Genomic DNA, 17,539 nt, shown 5'->3' on the forward strand with positions numbered 1-17,539 from the left:
ATGCTCAACCTCATGAACAATCCAATAATGAGCCAAATTTCACAATAAAACTTTCAAGGAAGATATCTAAGAATTAAGGAAGCAAGGTGTCGACTTTATACCTCAAAAAGACTACAACACGTAAGGAGGTTCTTGATAATATCCTTCCTTTCAATCTAGACACCTCAAACTTCAAGCTACTTCAAAAGAACACCAAAAATCAACTCTTCAATCTCACACACTCAACTTTGGAAGATGATGCACGAAAATTAGGGTTTATGTATAGAAGAGGCTGATAAGGAGGCCATCCAAGGGACTTACGGCCTTTAAATAAGGTGCAACACCCTAAAAATTAGGGTTTCATATTCAGCTACCAACTCGCCGAGTTGAGGCACCTCGACTCGCCGAGTTGGTCCATTAATATATGCGACCAATGTCACCTCAACACGCCAAGTTGAGGCCTTCCAACTCGCCGAGTTGACAAGGAAAATCATGATTAAAGATTTAAATTCCATACCTAAGGGTTGGGATGTTGCACTACATCATAAAACATCAGAGTAATCATAAAATACGGAATGAGGTGGTGTGTGCACTGTAATCATCCCCAACTCTCACCCTTTGAACCAGAAATACCTGAAACATAAACTGAAAACCAAAGCACAAAGATTAGTGAGTTCCTTAAAATACCATATACTATACATAATAATCACATAATGGGCCCCGCCCATCACCGAGCCTCGCCCGACATTGAGCCGCACTCGGTAAACAGATCTGTCAGTCCTCAGGCCCCGCTCGGTATACATATAAACATGTAAACATATAATCATATAACCATGCAGTAATCACAAAAATAGCATACAGGAGCATTGGTCCCCCGCCCGGTAAGCATACAAGCGCATAACATATGCAAGAGTCACGTAGACATCTAGAATCATACATAACAACTATGGACCAACATTGGTGCCTTCGACCCACAAAAAACAATGAGGAAACTCACCTCTAGCTGCTGAACACTCAAATGAATCTCTGCCTATTGGTCCGGAAAATCCCCGCGCTATCATCATCAAAATAACATCCAATTATTAATTGGATCTCGACGCATAACCAAGAATCTAAGCTACTTAGCCCATAAAGAGGATAAAAGACCATTTTACCCTTTTGTAACTTGGCCCAAAGCCAAGGCCCAAAACAAGTACTCAAAAGGCCCAAATCCAAAATGACAACCCAAAACCTAGTTACGGCCCAATCTTCCAAATTAGGCCTAAAACCCATCTTGGGCTTAAATCCAAGGAAGCCTAACATACTAGTCAAAAGCCCAAATCAGAAGTCTAATGGCCCTATAAGTCCCAAACTTAGAAAGTCCAAGCTATGGCCCAAACCGAGAATTCCAATCCCAAAAGCCCGTCTGCTGAGTGCGTAGGGCGTACTCAGCTCATATGCTTAGTGTACACCATCTGGGTTCAGTACATGCAGCGTACCAGCTGGGTACGCCCAATGTACTCCTCAAACTACCAAACCATTTCATCAAGCACTTAATTGGCTTAGACAATGTGCCAAACTCTCGGATCTAGTTCCTAAGGGTGATTTATCACGTAAAGTTGGCAACTTTACACTCATGGATGGGTTAATGGGACTCAAAACTCAAAAAGGAGCTTAATAAAGATCTTAATGCTTGGATGGACCAATATCCTCCACAAAGTTTGCATTTTTATGAACATGGGGCCTAAATGGAGTTAAGATCCAACATACATTGCTTCTGGAGTAGATTAAAAGCTCAACTTTAACTCAAAAGACTTAAAAGTGCACAAATAACACCATGAACTAGATCTAGCACAAAAAACCATCAAGGTGAGAGCTTTTTACCTCAAAACGCTTTAAAATGCGGAGGTAACTCTAGATCTACAAGCTCAATCTATCCCTCAAAGTGTTCCTCTTCTTCTTTTTCACCACAAGACACCAACAAACACACTTTCAAGCTCAAAACTCACCAAATGCACCTAGGGTTTCATTTTCAGGGTAAAGAGTGATGGTTGCTGGTCAAACATGTCCAAAACTAAGCTTCAAACATGTCAAACTGAAATACTTCAAAAGAATAAAAAATCTTTAAAAAAACATTTTTGAAATACTTGAAAGAATCCTCTTGTCCTTCTTGGTCTGTTTCCGACATGTATGTAAGCACGCACAAAACTAAGCTTCATTTTTTAAATATACTATGTCATTGTCCTGAAAATGGAATAAGATGTATTCTTTAAGAATGATGTATGATTTTTTAACCATTAATTACAAAAACAAAAAAACAAATAGTAAAAGAATCAAACTATACATTTGCCATGAGAATTCTAAATTTAATACAATCTGAAAGAAAAAAAAAACTATAAATTTTGATTAAATGTGACAGACATTAAAGAATTGTAATTTATATTAACTACACAATACAAGTATTCTGATTGAATGTCTGATAAAATGTGATACACATTGAAACTTTATATGTAACTTTGATCCTTATTTAATCTTAATTGATTTCATTCATACTTGATTTAGCTATCTTTCATCTAAATCGAATTCTATGAGAATAACATTCTCGAATCATTTAATTAAAAAATTAATTGTATAAGTTAAAAAAAATATGTGCCAACATAATAAAAATTGATGTCAAATGAATCTATAATCAAAATTTCATTGTATGTACCCAGTTCATGTGCTCTATTATATGTATTCAAGGCCAAACAACATATAAAAACATAATTGATAATCTTTTATCAAACATGTATTATCATGTTGCAAATCAAGAAAACGTTGCAAAGTATTATATAATTATCTGGGACATATACAAAATAAATTAATTAATATGATATTTAAGGAAGAATAATGGGATTCTCTTGGTCATGCAAAGTATTATAATAACCTGCAATTAATTACTATTCAAACCTTTAGATATTGATCGTAGTAATATATGTTTGAAATATTTTATCCAATCAATTGAAACTTAAATGTATTGTCGATTAAAAGGTAAAACATGATATATATATATATATATATAGGGTTAAATTCAAATAAGAACACTATTTAATTTGAGAACAATACTTTATGTTACTATTCTACTATGAATTTTGTATATACAACGATATGACATTATTCATCAACAAATATACGAATAATCACACATTAATATTCACATTAAAATTTTGTATGTATAACTTTATGACATTATTCATCGCTGAATATATGAACACTCACATATTTAAAATTCACATTAAAATTTATTAAATTACTACACACACACACATATATATATATATATATATATATATATATATATATATATATATATATATATATATATATATATATATATAATTTTATAGTAAAGTAGCAATATAAAATTGAATATATTCATATTATAATTAATGCAATAGTATACATATTAAATTCATAGTAGAATACTAACATAAACTACTGTTCTCACGTTCTCATATTAAATAGTGTTCTCATTTGAACTTAATCATATATATATATATATATATATATATATATATATATATATATATATATATATATATATATATATATATATATGGCATTTGACCTCTCAGCAGTCATATACCCATTTAACCGATCAAAAAGCATGACATTTGAAAGGAGAGGTATCGTTAAACCACACCCAAAACCACAAAACCGCATAAGGGGGAGGTATCGTGCTCACTCCCCATATTCTTATAAGAATGAAATATACTATTAATATATCTTTTGAGATAAAATATAAAATATAGTTGGGGTTGAAACAGTATATAACTAATTTTTTAGTTTATTTTTTAGGTTAAAACTGGGTTAAGGATGGTCTAAGATTATTAGACTTGAAGTTGGCAATTAAGTGGGTGTTTGGCAAAGCTTATTTGAAAAGACTTATGATTTTTTGACTGATAACATTTGTGAACTAAGGAGTTTTTAATAAGTAAATGGTAAGTTACTTACCAATTTTTGACTTATTAGAGGTTACCAACAACTTTAAGTTGTTTTACCCAAACACTTATTTTCACTTATACCGGTATCTAACCACGAATAAGTCAAAAAGCTACTTTTTTAAGTTTTGCTAAACTCCCCCTTAAGGAAATGGATCTAGTAAGGATCATCTAGCTATGGACGGCCATCTTGTTGTTAGGGTTGATTCCGATGGAGTTTTCGAAGTAATTTGGGGAAAATGTAATTTAATTAGTTGATAGTGGAATGTTTGATCAGGACATAATAGAAAAAACAGGACCACACACGATTCAGCCTTTTTATGCTAATAATTATGTCATCCAATGCCTCTTCCTTTATTATTTTGTCTCTTCATTCAAATGATGATGCTTTTCCTTGAAGACATCGTGGATCCTGCATAATGTTGCTAAGTAATTTCCTCTATATGTTGACGTCTGGTTCTTTATATCTGATCCTAGCTCCTATTATATTATCACAAAAACTTTCTTACAGACCTAGGTAACTTGCCAAAGTTATGGCTGATAGATTGTTGTTATTAACTTCAGTACAACCAGGTCGCCAATTTTTTCTTGCAGAGATTCAATCCGCAACCAATGACTTCGATGATGAACTGGTCATTGGACACGGAGGGTTTGGAAAGGTGTACAAAGCTTGCATTTCTATCGAAGAAACAACTCATGTTGTGGCCATCAAACGGTTGGATTCTAAATCCAATCAGGGAGCACCTGAGTTCAGGGCAGAAATCGAGATGCTTTCAAAGCTACGCCACTGTAACTTGGTGTCTCTCATTGGTTTTTGTGATGATAACAAGGAGATGATTTTAGTTTATGCATATATGCCTAATGGAACCCTCTACGATCATCTACACAAAGCTGAGACTCCTTTAAATTGGATGCAAAGAATCCAGATAGCCATAGGTGCTGCCCGGGGGTTGGACTATCTTCACACAGGTTTTGGCACCCAACACGGAGTCATTCATCGTGATGTGAAGACTTCAAACATTCTTTTGGATAACAACTGGGAAGCTATGATTTCGGATTTTGGGCTGTCTAAAATAAGCCCAGCCAACCAATCATCCTCATACATTGACGCAAGTGTTAAAGGCACATTCGGGTATCTAGATCCGGAGTATTTCTATACCAGAAAGCTGACAAGGAAAACAGATGTGTATGCATTTGGGGTTGTATTGTTTGAACTGCTATCAGGGAGGCTTGCAGTAGATGAAGGAAATGCTGAGGAGCATATCAGTTTGGTAAGATGGGCTCAAAAGTGTGTGAAAGAAGGGAAATTTGATCAAATCGTTGATTCTAATATCCGGGTGACAGTTTTTTCCAAATGTTTACGAAGGTTTGCAAAAATTGCGTATCGTTGTTTGCTTAGTGTTCTAAAAGAACGACCTACTATGGCTGAGGTTGTGGTCACACTTCAGGATTTAGTAGAACTACAGCGGAGACATGACAATTCTGCTGAGGCACCAAGAATAACAGTATTCACTTGGAAGATTCATAAGTTTCTTGCTTCCACAACTAAACAAAACTCAGGTATACCGAAACTTCTCATTGATATTATATGTGCACGTTTCTGTTTATATTAGTTATCTTAGATAATAACTATTTAGCACTTGTATAGCTGAAATATGACATCTTAGAATACCCAAATAATTTTAATTTGTTCATCAACATTTAGGTTCCTTTAAACTTAGTCGAACGATGTTGCTTTGTCAAATAAGAACACAATTAATGTCTCCCATTGAAAGATATGCAAGCAAGTTTTATTTTTCACTTCTGACCTTGTAGGTAACTATTTGTAACTCTGTTACCATTTGACCTTTTTTTATCTGTTTTCTAAGACCGAATTGGCACAAGTTCATCAAAGAGCCCTGAAATGGACATGATTCAATGCTCTTCAACTAACATGGATGGAAGCAATCAGGTTGGAGTGCCTTGTCAACATGAGGAATTACTGGTCACAGATCTAAAACAGTTCCGGTATTTTGATTTAAGACGTGCTACGAAGAACTTTAGAAATGGCACATACATGAAATGTATGAGTGAGTTGGAGATTTACAAAGGTTGGATCGATAAAACAACATATTCCCCTTCTAAAGCTAACACTGGATTGCCAGTTTCAGTTAAGATAGTAGACCGGAGATTTTACTTCTTAAGACCTGCATGGGTAAGCAATCTTGAAGATTACCCTTTCTATTTACTTCCTTTTGAATACGACTCATGTTATATCATTTCATATATATGTTTCATTGAACTCAGCCCCATTGTGAAATGTGATCACTTTTGAATGCAGTCTGAGTTGGATTTAGAAGTGTTGAAAGAATTTCGTCATCCCAACCTTGAAAAGCTCATAGGATATTGCTTTAAAGGCAAAAAGCTCCTCCTTGTTTATGAATTCATGCCTAACGAAAACTTTGAGGATCTTCTTTATTCCGGCAAGCAACACAAATAAGTCCATGCATAAAGCAAATCTAAAAATACTGCAAATTTAATTAATTTTTCCATGGGGTGTAGGAACGATATTTACACTTCCATTGGTTGCAAAGGTGAAAATAGCAGTAGGAATTGCTCGGGGGATTGTTTTTTTGCAAAAGTCACAAGATCTAGTAGTGGGGTGTCTTTTTGGTGAGTCTCGGCTTCACAGAGAAAAGATATTGCTGAATGAGGTATAGTTGAGCTCTTTCATTATTTGCATTGGATATTCATGACCAATTATGTTTTGTTGTTTCTACTTTATAATGAATCCCATACACAAAAAGTACATATGGTAATATATTGTCTTATTTGTGTCTTTTAGTTGATAACAATCGATGTTTTGATTAAATCTCTTGATTTGCAAAGCATTTATATATAGTTATGCCATTCATGGAACTTAGAAAAAATTCTCTGAGTGATTATTTACCTTTCTTAAAATGAATAAAATATTTCACTGCTAAGCAAATTTCTCAAAAACTTGAATACTCGTTTTCCTGGTTTTACCAATCCATTATAAATTTCAAGGTTGTCAATATTCCCATCCTAATGGATCCTACTATCCTACATTTTCAAAGCTAGCCGGATCGTATTTGGATCGAGCTTGACAAGCTGGATCGTATCTGGATCTAGCTTGGCATAAGATCATATTTAATTAGGATCGTGCGATGGGGATCCAATCCGATTGTACCATATTATCAAAATCTGAACAGTCATTACCTAATACATTCGTACCCAATATATTTACCTTCTATTTATTCTATTTATTTCACTTTTTTGAACTGTAAAGGACTAAAGGGGTAAGGTAAAAAATATAAACAATTTTAGCCACCAAAGACACTAGTCACACCCTCAAAAATCAAACGAAAGAATCAATAAGAACGTTCTCAAGAACAGAATCACCAAACAACTCAAAAAATTCAAATTGTAGTTACCGGTTGTTTTGTACATGTCGTTGCTTATTTCTTGATCCTCGTTTTTATGTAAAACTCGATAATTCGTTATCTATTTTATTTATTATAAAACTCAGCTTCTTTTGTACATTTCCATGTTCTGTATCCTTTGCGTATTTCTATGTTCTGATTTCTGCTTACGGTCACCATTTCCACATGAGTAACTAGTGTACAGAGATTACGATTCCATGGATATATTTGACTATTGATATGATCTTAGGATCCGGATCTGATCTTACAATCATGATCTTCAAAATCCAAATGGGATCCTACATGGGAACCGATCTTGACAAACTTTATAAATTTGCAGGATTTCACAGTAAAGCTTGCAAATTATGATGTTGCTAAGCTAGTGTATGGTGGCTATCCTTGTACAATAGCATGTTATGAACTTCATACTCGCAACAATTATCCAGGGTTTAGTAAGTTACTTTAACATATCTCCTATACATACCTTCCCTCTTTAGCTTAAAATCCCATCTTTTTTAACAGTTTTTGCTAAAAGTCCAAAATATCTCAAATTTTCCGAAATTTTGGAATGTTTTTATCTTTGTTTAATTTTTTATGTATGATGGACCCCGTTGATTTTCGTTCTGGCTCTGTAACGGCCCGTGGTTATGCAATTTCGTACATCTGAACAATGAATATTTTTTCAGAGCGCAGTGAACCACAAAGTAATTTCTTGGGCTTTACAATCGCATTCATAGAGGTGATAACAGGGAAAACAATCTCTAGTGGAGAAGAATTACAAAAGATGGATGATTTGTTTATGAAATATGGAAAAATGTCCTTGGTTCATATTGCCCAATCATGTTTTGACATCTGCAATGAGGTGGATTCAGAATCAAATATGCTAAAAATCTTGGAGCAATATATTCCACAGAACAAGGAATTTGCAACAGAACTATTAAGAGCCCGTTATTGTGATGACTGGCTTCACCCAGAAAAATCGTAAGTACCTTGTTGCCATGACTAAGCAAAACCCTTGTTTACACAAACCTTTCATTATTGTTATATGTGCATATTTCTGTCTTCATATATAGTTATACCAGATAATAACTATTTATACCACAGCTGAAACTAATACATCATAGGAAACCCAGACATAGTTCTAATTGGGCAACCTCTTTTTTTGTTTCTAAATTAACAAATATGTGTTTTCTAGTTATGTTCAACAATGTTTACGTTTCTATATAATAATTTTATGGATTTCTTGTCTCTTTCCTGTATCTAAGTCAAGCGATGTTGAATTGTTAAATACGAATGGAATTTTTATCTCCCGTGGATAGATATAGGAGCAACTTTTTTTTTTTTCACTTCCAATCTTGTGGGTAATTTTTTTTTGTTAACTCTGTTAGCTTTTGACTTTTTTTTTTCTGTCCCTTTTTTAAGGCCAGAGTGGCACAAGTACATGAAAGATCTCTGGTGAAATGCCTTGTAAGCATGGGTAATTGGTCATTACACATCTCAAGTGTTTCACATATGATGAACTCAGACAATATTCCACATATGAAGAACTTTCTAAATGACAAATGTTTGAGTGACAAGCGTGATGCGGAAGTTTACAGAGGCTGTATAGCAGTTAAGAACTATTTTGTATAAGACGATAGGTACACATATGGTTACATACCCCCATTATTTATGTGTCTAAATCATAGACCTAAATTAGCCACATGAATATGATGTGGCTACACTACAATAAAAATCCTTTTTTAGTGATGACCTGGTCGCTAACAACATCATTTAGTCACACCACATATTAAGTTGTCACTAAATTTTGGTATTGTTAAAAATTTTATGACCAATTCTATGATGGTTGTCCCTCATTGATCACTAAACCATATAATAAAAGTTAAAAATATATTTTCTAATATCATACAAGCAGTAACTAAAATTAATTGTCATTGCATTAGAGACCCGGTGACCAAAAATAATGGTCAATGTATTGGAAACTTAGTGACCAAAACTAGTGGTCATTATGTGTTGTTTGTTATTAAAACACGCCTAAACGTCACATGGGAACACTATCACTACTACAAATAGGCAAATAAGACTCGTTTAATAGGACCCGGTTTCGGAAAAAACCGGGTTATATTATGCAAAAACCACGTCTGATACAGGAGAGAACCATATGACCCGGCTGGAAGAAAAAAACGGGTTTCATTTCAGAATCAAATATGCTAAAAATCTTGGAGCAATATATTCCACAGCACAAGGAATTCGCAACAGAACTATTCAAATCCTGTTATTGTGATGACTGGCTTCACCCAGAAAATTCGTAAGTATCTTGTTGCCATGACTAAGCAAAACGCTGGTTTACACAAACCTTTCATTAGTGTTATATGTGCATATTTCTGTCTTCATATATAGTTATACCAGATAATTGGACAACCTCTTTTTTGGTTTCTAAATTAACTAATCAGTTTTTGTGACAAACCTATAGTAACGAAAAGTGACGACCAAAATTTTGGTCGCTTAATCATTTAGTGACAAATCCTTATATTGTTAGTGACCATATCGTTTTCGTCACTAACTGGCATTTTTTTGTAGTGGCTATGGCCATCAACGGCTGGATTCTATGTCTAACTAGCTGGGGCAACCTAGTTTAGGGCTGAAATTCATATGCTTTCTAAGTTGAGCATAATATTCATTCATTTGATGTTGCTGATTGGTTTTTGTGATGATAACAAGGAGATGATCCTTGTTTATGATTATATACCCCATGGAACCTTGTACCATCATCTACACAAAATTGATACTCCTTTGATTTGGGTACAACCACTTAAGATAGCCACCGTGCTGGACATGGATTACCTGCATACTATTGTTGCTGCTCAACATGGAGTGATACATTGTGATGTTAAGAGCTCAAACATTCTTTTGGATGATAATTGGGCAGCAATGATATTAGATTTTGGGTTGTCCAAAATCAGCCCAACCAATCAGTGTCAGGAGGTAGCAATCAGGAAAAGGAATACCAATTTTTACCAACAGTGTTGCCTTCACAATATTTGCAATATCATATGACATATCATTATTTGCAGTTGTTACCACATTTTTAATGTTTTTGTCAATCCTCACTGCATGTTTTGCTGAACAAGACTTTCTCTTCAAGTTACGTACAAAGTTGATAATTGGTTTAACCACCTTATTCATTTCAACGACAACTATGATATTAGCTTTTGGCGCAACTTTGTTCCCGGCATTATTCTTATTCCCATAGTTGTGTTGACCTACCTACCAATTACTCCGTTTGTGACCTTGCGGTTCCCTTTCATCCTAGACTTAATGAGTGCCACATATGGTCGTAGTATTTTTGGTGATAAAAGAAATGAATACAATTGGGATATAGATTTATTGATTTGATTATAAATTTGGAGATTAAAGATTAGAATGATAATGTAAGTTGTGGAATGCATTGTAATATTAGGCTAAATTCATGGAAAATAATCTAGTTATCTCATCATTATGCACCGAAAAGTATATTTTCTTCTTAAGCTTTAATGTTGCTGATATATGTTTTCTACCTTATTTTATCTCCCAATAGTGGCAATGATATCGGTAACCATCAGTTTTTGCTTCGGATCAGATTCTCCCATGTTGTGGGTTGTTCGGTCTTATAAACCCTCACGATTAATATGTTGTTTTTCTCATTTTCCATCATTTCTCTCTATTCCAATTGTTAAGTGGGAAAATAAAAATTAGATTAAAAGTTGATTTATAATCTTTAGAGTTGAGTTGATTTCTAACTTTACATTAATTTACAACCTACACCTTTGCCATGAAGTAACTTAACCCTGTAGTAACTCTCAGCTCTCTCTACAATTTTCATAGTAGTCCCCTCTCAAAAATAGCAATGTACTTTATAAAATATATTGTGTAACCTTTTTAATACTTCTCCTCAAACATGATAGTAATCATTTAATTCTTCACTAAGCAACAATTCCTAGAAATGTGGGTTTTCGCTAAGGTAGCAATGAACTTTGATTTCCTTTATCAAAAATCTCAGTCTCCTAGGATCTTCACTCAATAAACAATCAAACTAGCATATGAAATAATAAAAGTTATTAGCAAATTAAGTTATTTCACAATAAATATTTTAATTAAAACAATGGTATTATTATATGATTGTAGTTTTTTTTCGGATATTAAAATTTATATTTCATTATTAATCTTGGGTTAAAACACATCGATACTTACACCTTGGTATTTAACTTTTGTTTTATTCAATCCATGTACTACACATGTCTAACAACTGGTGACAAATAGAAAAATATATTGTATCATTTTTAGAGAGCATACGAAAGAAAAATAAATATTATAAGAAAATAGCAAGTGACAAAAGGATTTTTTTTTAATTAAGATAGAAAAGTTGAGCCTAATTAAGGAATCTATCCGGTGTTATGGCTGAAAATTAATAAAGCACAAATAAAAACGTTTGCAAGAAATAGCTGGTGAAGCATTCTACTTACAATCTTTTCAACCATGCCATTGTAATTCCAAACGTTTTCTTATTAAGACATTGTACTTTGGAAAACCCAATTATAACATTCTACATATTGTTGAGATTTGAGAGAATAAATAAAAAAATGCTTTAAAAGTGTCAGTAGACATATAACCCATTTCAAAGACAAATGATAGCAACTTTTACACAAAAAACACAATTAAATAAAACTGAACATAAAAAGTCAATTATGTTAACAAAACTCAACAGAAGCAAATATCAATGTTTAAAAAAACTAACATCAAATGTTTTGCCAGTTTCCTTTATCTTTATATATTTCTACACCTTTTTTTTAGAAAGGGCTGTTCATCGACCTTCATCTTAAGTAAATAACAGGAAAAAAAAAAGAAATAAACTCAAATCCCTTAAAATAAAGTAAAAATTTATACTTAGCTTCATGTAACTGTGATCTAACCTGCAAGCTGGAAAATAAAAAAGATTAATTATTAATTATCATTTCTTTATCATTAAAAAAAGATGTAACCTTTGTGATGCTATGCCTTTAACCTTCATTGAGAAGATATCTCAAAAGAAGGCTGTCAGTCTAATTAGTGATGAGGAATTTAAAAACCCATATGGTGTTTACAATATTACCTCACAAATGGAGACTTGATTTTCAAGTGGAGACAATCTCAATGGTCGATCCACATATAAAAACATGCACTGTTGACTTCCAACAAATCAAACAACACACAACTTCTTCTTGCCCATTGCTAAGATGGATACAAAAGGAATAGCTACTCCTTGGGAGTAGATCAAGTGTATTTCTTATTCTTTTTCAAATGACTAAGAAACACCCTTTTTATTTATGATAGTTATGAAATTTTCATAAAAACATTTATTATCAATAAATAAAATCTCCAACCCATAATACTAATTTTAATTAACAATAACCTTTTAATTAATAAATGTTTCATTAATTTGTAAACAAATAACCAGTATTTGATCCAATTTAAAAAAAATAAATAAATAATAACGCTTTATTCTCAATTCACTTCTTTATTTTTCTTTTGTAATAAAACAGAGGTTCATGGTACTTTTAGGATATTTGATAAATATAGATTTCATAGTGGAATCGTTTGGTTAACTTTTGTAATTAAAATTCTTTGCTTAAAACGTTATTATAATATATGAGAATTACTTCAGGGGGAGGCAATCTTAAAGTGGATTTTGTGGGCACCACAAATTAAATCCATTTTTCTATATAAGACATGTAAGAGGAGTATCGTAACTAATCTGGATTAAAAGAAAAAAAGATACAAAGATGGAAAGCTCAAGCTCTAATCCACATGTCACACTCGAAGTTAGAGAAGAATACCCATACCCATCACACGTTTATACCCCCAGTTTTGTTACCTTGAAGTTGAGTGGAAGGGATGAGTATGGTATTTGGAAAACACAGATACTATGTCTATTAGAGAGTCATGGTATGCTTGGTTTCATTGATGGAACACTCATAAGCCCCCAAACCAGTAATAATGTTTCTGGGAAGGAGAAGGTGGGTGACCATGAAACTCATCACAGGCTGTGGAGAAGATCAGATGCCCTTGTGAAGGGTTGGATTATTGGTTCTCTCTCCAAACAAACACTCATGTATGTTGCAGAGCGGCTCAAAGAAAAGCTCGATCAAGAGAGAATTGCAACTGATTTCAGTGCAAAAGATGTATGGGATGAACTGCAGGCCATGTATGCTCCTGCTGTTGTTCCACCAGAATTGCCTGCAGTCGTTCTAGGTACAATATTCCCTATATATAGTCTTACAAAAGGAGCATAAAGACACTAATAAAAAAACAAATTCTACCTAAAGACTAGGTAAGTAGATGACTTCTTCAATACCCAATGTTGCACATCAATATGAATCAGTCAAATCCCATTATCCCAACTTTTGTTTATTTGACCTTTAATTAAAATAAACCAAAATAAACTATTAACTTATTAAACTATGTGACAATCAAACTGATTAACCCAACAATTTTCCTTCCTTCTTTGACATCGGTAATGTTTAGATTAGATTAGAGGACATATTTTCAATCTTGTAGTTTATCACCTCCATAACAAATTTATGCAAATTTAGATACACAAGTAGAGCGATATAGAGAAGAGGCTCACCGAGAGTTGTATAAGGCTATTCTAGATCGACAATGGAGTGCGGTTGAAGAAATGTTGGTGAGAAGACATATTACAGTTATAGACAAAATCACCAATAATGGCAACACAGCACTCCATGTAGCAATCAGTACTTCCAAGAAGCTCGAATTCCTGGAGAAAATGTTGGGACTCACACCGGAGAACACACAACTAATGAATGTGCGTAATTCAGATGGAAGCACACTACTCCATGTTGCTGCTATCATTGGCAACACTGAAGCCGCTAAGATCCTGGTTGAAAGAAACCCAGATTTGTTGTTGGCCAAAGACAACGTGGGTCACACACCACTCGCCATAGCTCTATCCAACATGCATACCGAGACAGCTCGTCATCTGTTGAAACACATCAATACTGAGGAGGTGAAGGATGCTCTGTTTTCAGGCACAAGTGGTGATGAGCTTTTAGTTACTGTTATTTCTTCTAAAGATTTTCGTAAGTGTCTATTGGATTCAAGTTCCAGTATTAATCATGAAACCAACCACTTAATTCATCTGGCTATCTTTGGAATACATGTAGGATTGGCAAATGATCTGGTGGAGCATTACAGGGTATTGCATAGTGATGCTGTGCTGATGGCTATAGCTCAAAATTTCCCAAGCGAACTTAATATATTGGACTGTATAGGTTTGTTGATTCTTAATTACATATCTTGATTTTACAAGTTTCTTTACCTTGTCAATTAACTATAAGGTCTCTGTTGCACCAATTTTTATCTTAAAGGGGCTGGTATAGTAGCTGACGGAGTAGATATTTGGATGGTGGCCAGTATAGTTTCTATTGAAAGATCTCTTCCATCGGCTTCCTGGGCGTTAACAATAATTATCCTACTCTTTTATGGTAGGTCATGAGTTGATACTTCTTTCCACTATTAATGTATTAGTTGCACATTTCGCAACGGCTATAAATTCTAACAAACGTTCTATCACATAATGCAGGACTTTGTTTGATTTTTAGGTTTTTCCTGCAAATCCTACAGATAATAGGTAAAATGACTAAACAATTATTATCATTGATAACCAAAAAGAATAAGAGAAAGAAAAAGGGATATTTCTTTGTTTGAGATGTTCATTCGCGTCATTGTTGCAGTATGGCCATTCGTTAAAAAGAGAGTTGCAATTTATACTGATGCTATGACACTATTAGCGTATGCAAACATATTGGCAAAGGAAAAGAAACACTCCAGCTCTTACCATCACTATTACAAAAATCCGATTCTTGAAGCGACAAGACAAAATTCATATGAGGTTGTACATGGTATTGTGTATTTATTTCCCAATGCAATTTTGAGTGTGAATGAGGATGGTCACAGCATTATTCAATATGCTGTGATAAATCGCTCAGAAAAGGTTTACAACTTAATTTATCAAATGAGCGAACATAAGAATATATATCGAACAATAAAAGACTATTCGGGAGATAACCTCTTGCATCTAGCTGCAAGATTGGCACCTTCCAACAAATTGAATCTTATATCAGGGGCAGCTTTACAAATACAACATGAACTGCTTTGGTTTAAGGTAGGAACCTCTAATCGTTTAAATTCAAATTTTACTGCATACGTAGAGTTTTAATGTGAAAAATGTTTATTAAGCATTATTCATATTGTAATCTTTTAGGAAGTTGAAGGATTTGTGTGTCCCCTAAGCATCATTCAAAAGAACTCTAGCGGCGAAACACCACAAATGGTATTTACTCGAGAACACAAAGACTTGGTGATTGAGGGAGAGAAATGGATGAAGTCAACTGCAGAGTCTTACACAATTACAGCTGCATTAATCATCACAATTGTGTTTGCAGCAGCAATTACAGTGCCAGGAGGTAGCAGTCAGGACAAAGGAATACCAATTTTTACCAACAACACTGCCTTCACAATATTTGCAATATCAGATGCCATATCATTATTTGCAGCTGTTACATCATTGTTAATGTTTTTGTCAATCCTCACTGCACGTTTTGCTGAACAAGACTTTCTCTTCAAGTTACCTACAAAGTTGATAATTGGTTTAACCACCTTGTTCATCTCAACGACAGCTATGATAGTAGCTTTTGGCGCAACATTGTACCTGGTATTTGGCCAAACAAACTCAAGGATTCTTATTCCCATAGCTGTGTTGACCTGCCTACCAATTACTTCGTTTGTGACCTTGCAGTTCCCTCTTGTCCTAGACTTGATGAGTGCCACATATGGTCGGAGTATTTTTGGTGATAAAAGAAATGTATACAGTTGGCATAAAAATTTATTTATTTGATTGTAAATTTGGAAGTTAAAGATTAGAATGATAATGAAGTTGTGGAATGTATTGTATATTAGGATAAATTCATGGAAAATAATCTAGTTATCTCATCATTATGCATCGAAAAATATATTTTTCTTCTTAAGCTTTAATGTTGCTTGTATATATTTTCTACCTTATTTAATCTCCCAATTGTAGCAATGATCACTAACCATCAGTTTTTGCTTCAGATCTGATTTTCCCATGTTGTGGGTTGTCCAGTCTTATAAACCCTCACGATCAATGTGTTGTTTCTCATTCTCCATCATTTCTCTCTATTCCAATTGTTAAGTGGGAGAAAAATAGATTAAAAGTTGATTTATAATCTTTATGATTGATTTCTAATTTTACATTGATTTACAACCTACACCTTTGCGATGAAGTAACTTAACCCTGTAGTCAGCTCTCTCTATAATTTCCATAGTAGTCCCCTCTCAAAAATAGCAATGCACTTTATAAAATATATTGTGTAACCTTTTTAATACTTCTCCTAAAACATGATAGTAATCATTTAATTCTTCACTAAAAAACAATTCCTAGAAATGTGGGTTTTTGCTAAAATAGCAATGAACGTTGATTTCCTTTATCAAAAATCTCAGTCTCCTAGGATCTTCATTCAATAAACAATCAAAGTAGCATATGAAATAATAAAAGTTATTAGCAAACTAAGTTGAGCCTTTAGGGCTCAACTTAAGGAATCTATCCATATAGCAAATAGATTTTTATTTATTAAGATAGAAAAGTTGAGCCTAATTAAGGAATCTATCCATAAGATTTAAGGTGTGTCTGGTGTGTCTGGTGTTATGGCTGAAAATTAATACAACAAAAATAAAAAATAAAAAGTAAAAACGTTTGCAAGAAATAGCAGCTAAAGCATTCTACTTACAATGTTTTCAACCATGCCATTGTAATTCCAAACGTTTTCTTATTAAGACATTGTACTTTGAAAAACCCAATTATAACATTCTACGTATTGTTGAGATTTGGGAGTTAATGTAATGCCCAGTTCTCGGTATGTATTTTAATTTAAGTTTTGGCATTTTTACTCTGGGACTCAACGAGTTGGAGGCCTAACTCGTCGAGTAGATGTGAGTTTTGGGATGCAGGTGGAAGAGTCTACTCGCCAAGTCGGAAGCCTCGACTTGACGAGTAGACCCGTCTGGATGAAAACCTAAATCTGAGGGTTTGCACCATATTTAAACCCATTAAGTGGACTCCACTCT

At 33.8% G+C, this 17,539-nt stretch overlaps 3 protein-coding genes across 3 annotated transcripts; all 3 read left to right on the forward strand.

Moving 5' to 3' along the window:
• Positions 1-4,267: 4,267 nt before the first annotated feature.
• LOC111882243 (putative receptor-like protein kinase At5g39000) lies at positions 4,268-5,738 on the forward strand. The gene has a single exon (XM_023878607.3). The coding sequence runs from the start codon at positions 4,472-4,474 to the stop codon at positions 5,549-5,551; it is 1,080 nt and encodes a 359-aa protein (XP_023734375.1). The 5' UTR covers positions 4,268-4,471; the 3' UTR covers positions 5,552-5,738.
• Positions 5,739-5,871: 133 nt separating this feature from the next.
• LOC122194381 (probable serine/threonine-protein kinase PBL4) lies at positions 5,872-8,345 on the forward strand. Its single transcript, XM_023878599.1, has 5 exons — positions 5,872-6,132; positions 6,259-6,400; positions 6,480-6,631; positions 7,701-7,812; positions 8,047-8,345. The coding sequence occupies exons 1-5, from the start codon at positions 5,872-5,874 to the stop codon at positions 8,343-8,345; spliced, it is 966 nt and encodes a 321-aa protein (XP_023734367.1).
• Positions 8,346-13,151: 4,806 nt separating this feature from the next.
• On the forward strand, positions 13,152-16,330 carry LOC111882257 (uncharacterized). Its single transcript, XM_042896398.2, has 7 exons — positions 13,152-13,627; positions 13,969-14,475; positions 14,560-14,667; positions 14,764-14,880; positions 14,979-15,026; positions 15,130-15,560; positions 15,660-16,330. Exons 1-7 carry the CDS (start codon positions 13,159-13,161, stop codon positions 16,290-16,292), a joined length of 2,313 nt encoding a protein of 770 aa, XP_042752332.1. The 5' UTR covers positions 13,152-13,158; the 3' UTR covers positions 16,293-16,330.
• The last annotated feature ends 1,209 nt before the right edge of the window (positions 16,331-17,539 follow it).

Source organism: Lactuca sativa, chromosome 7, assembly GCF_002870075.4.
Source record: "Lactuca sativa cultivar Salinas chromosome 7, Lsat_Salinas_v11, whole genome shotgun sequence".
NCBI classification, from domain to species: Eukaryota; Viridiplantae; Streptophyta; class Magnoliopsida; order Asterales; family Asteraceae; genus Lactuca; species Lactuca sativa.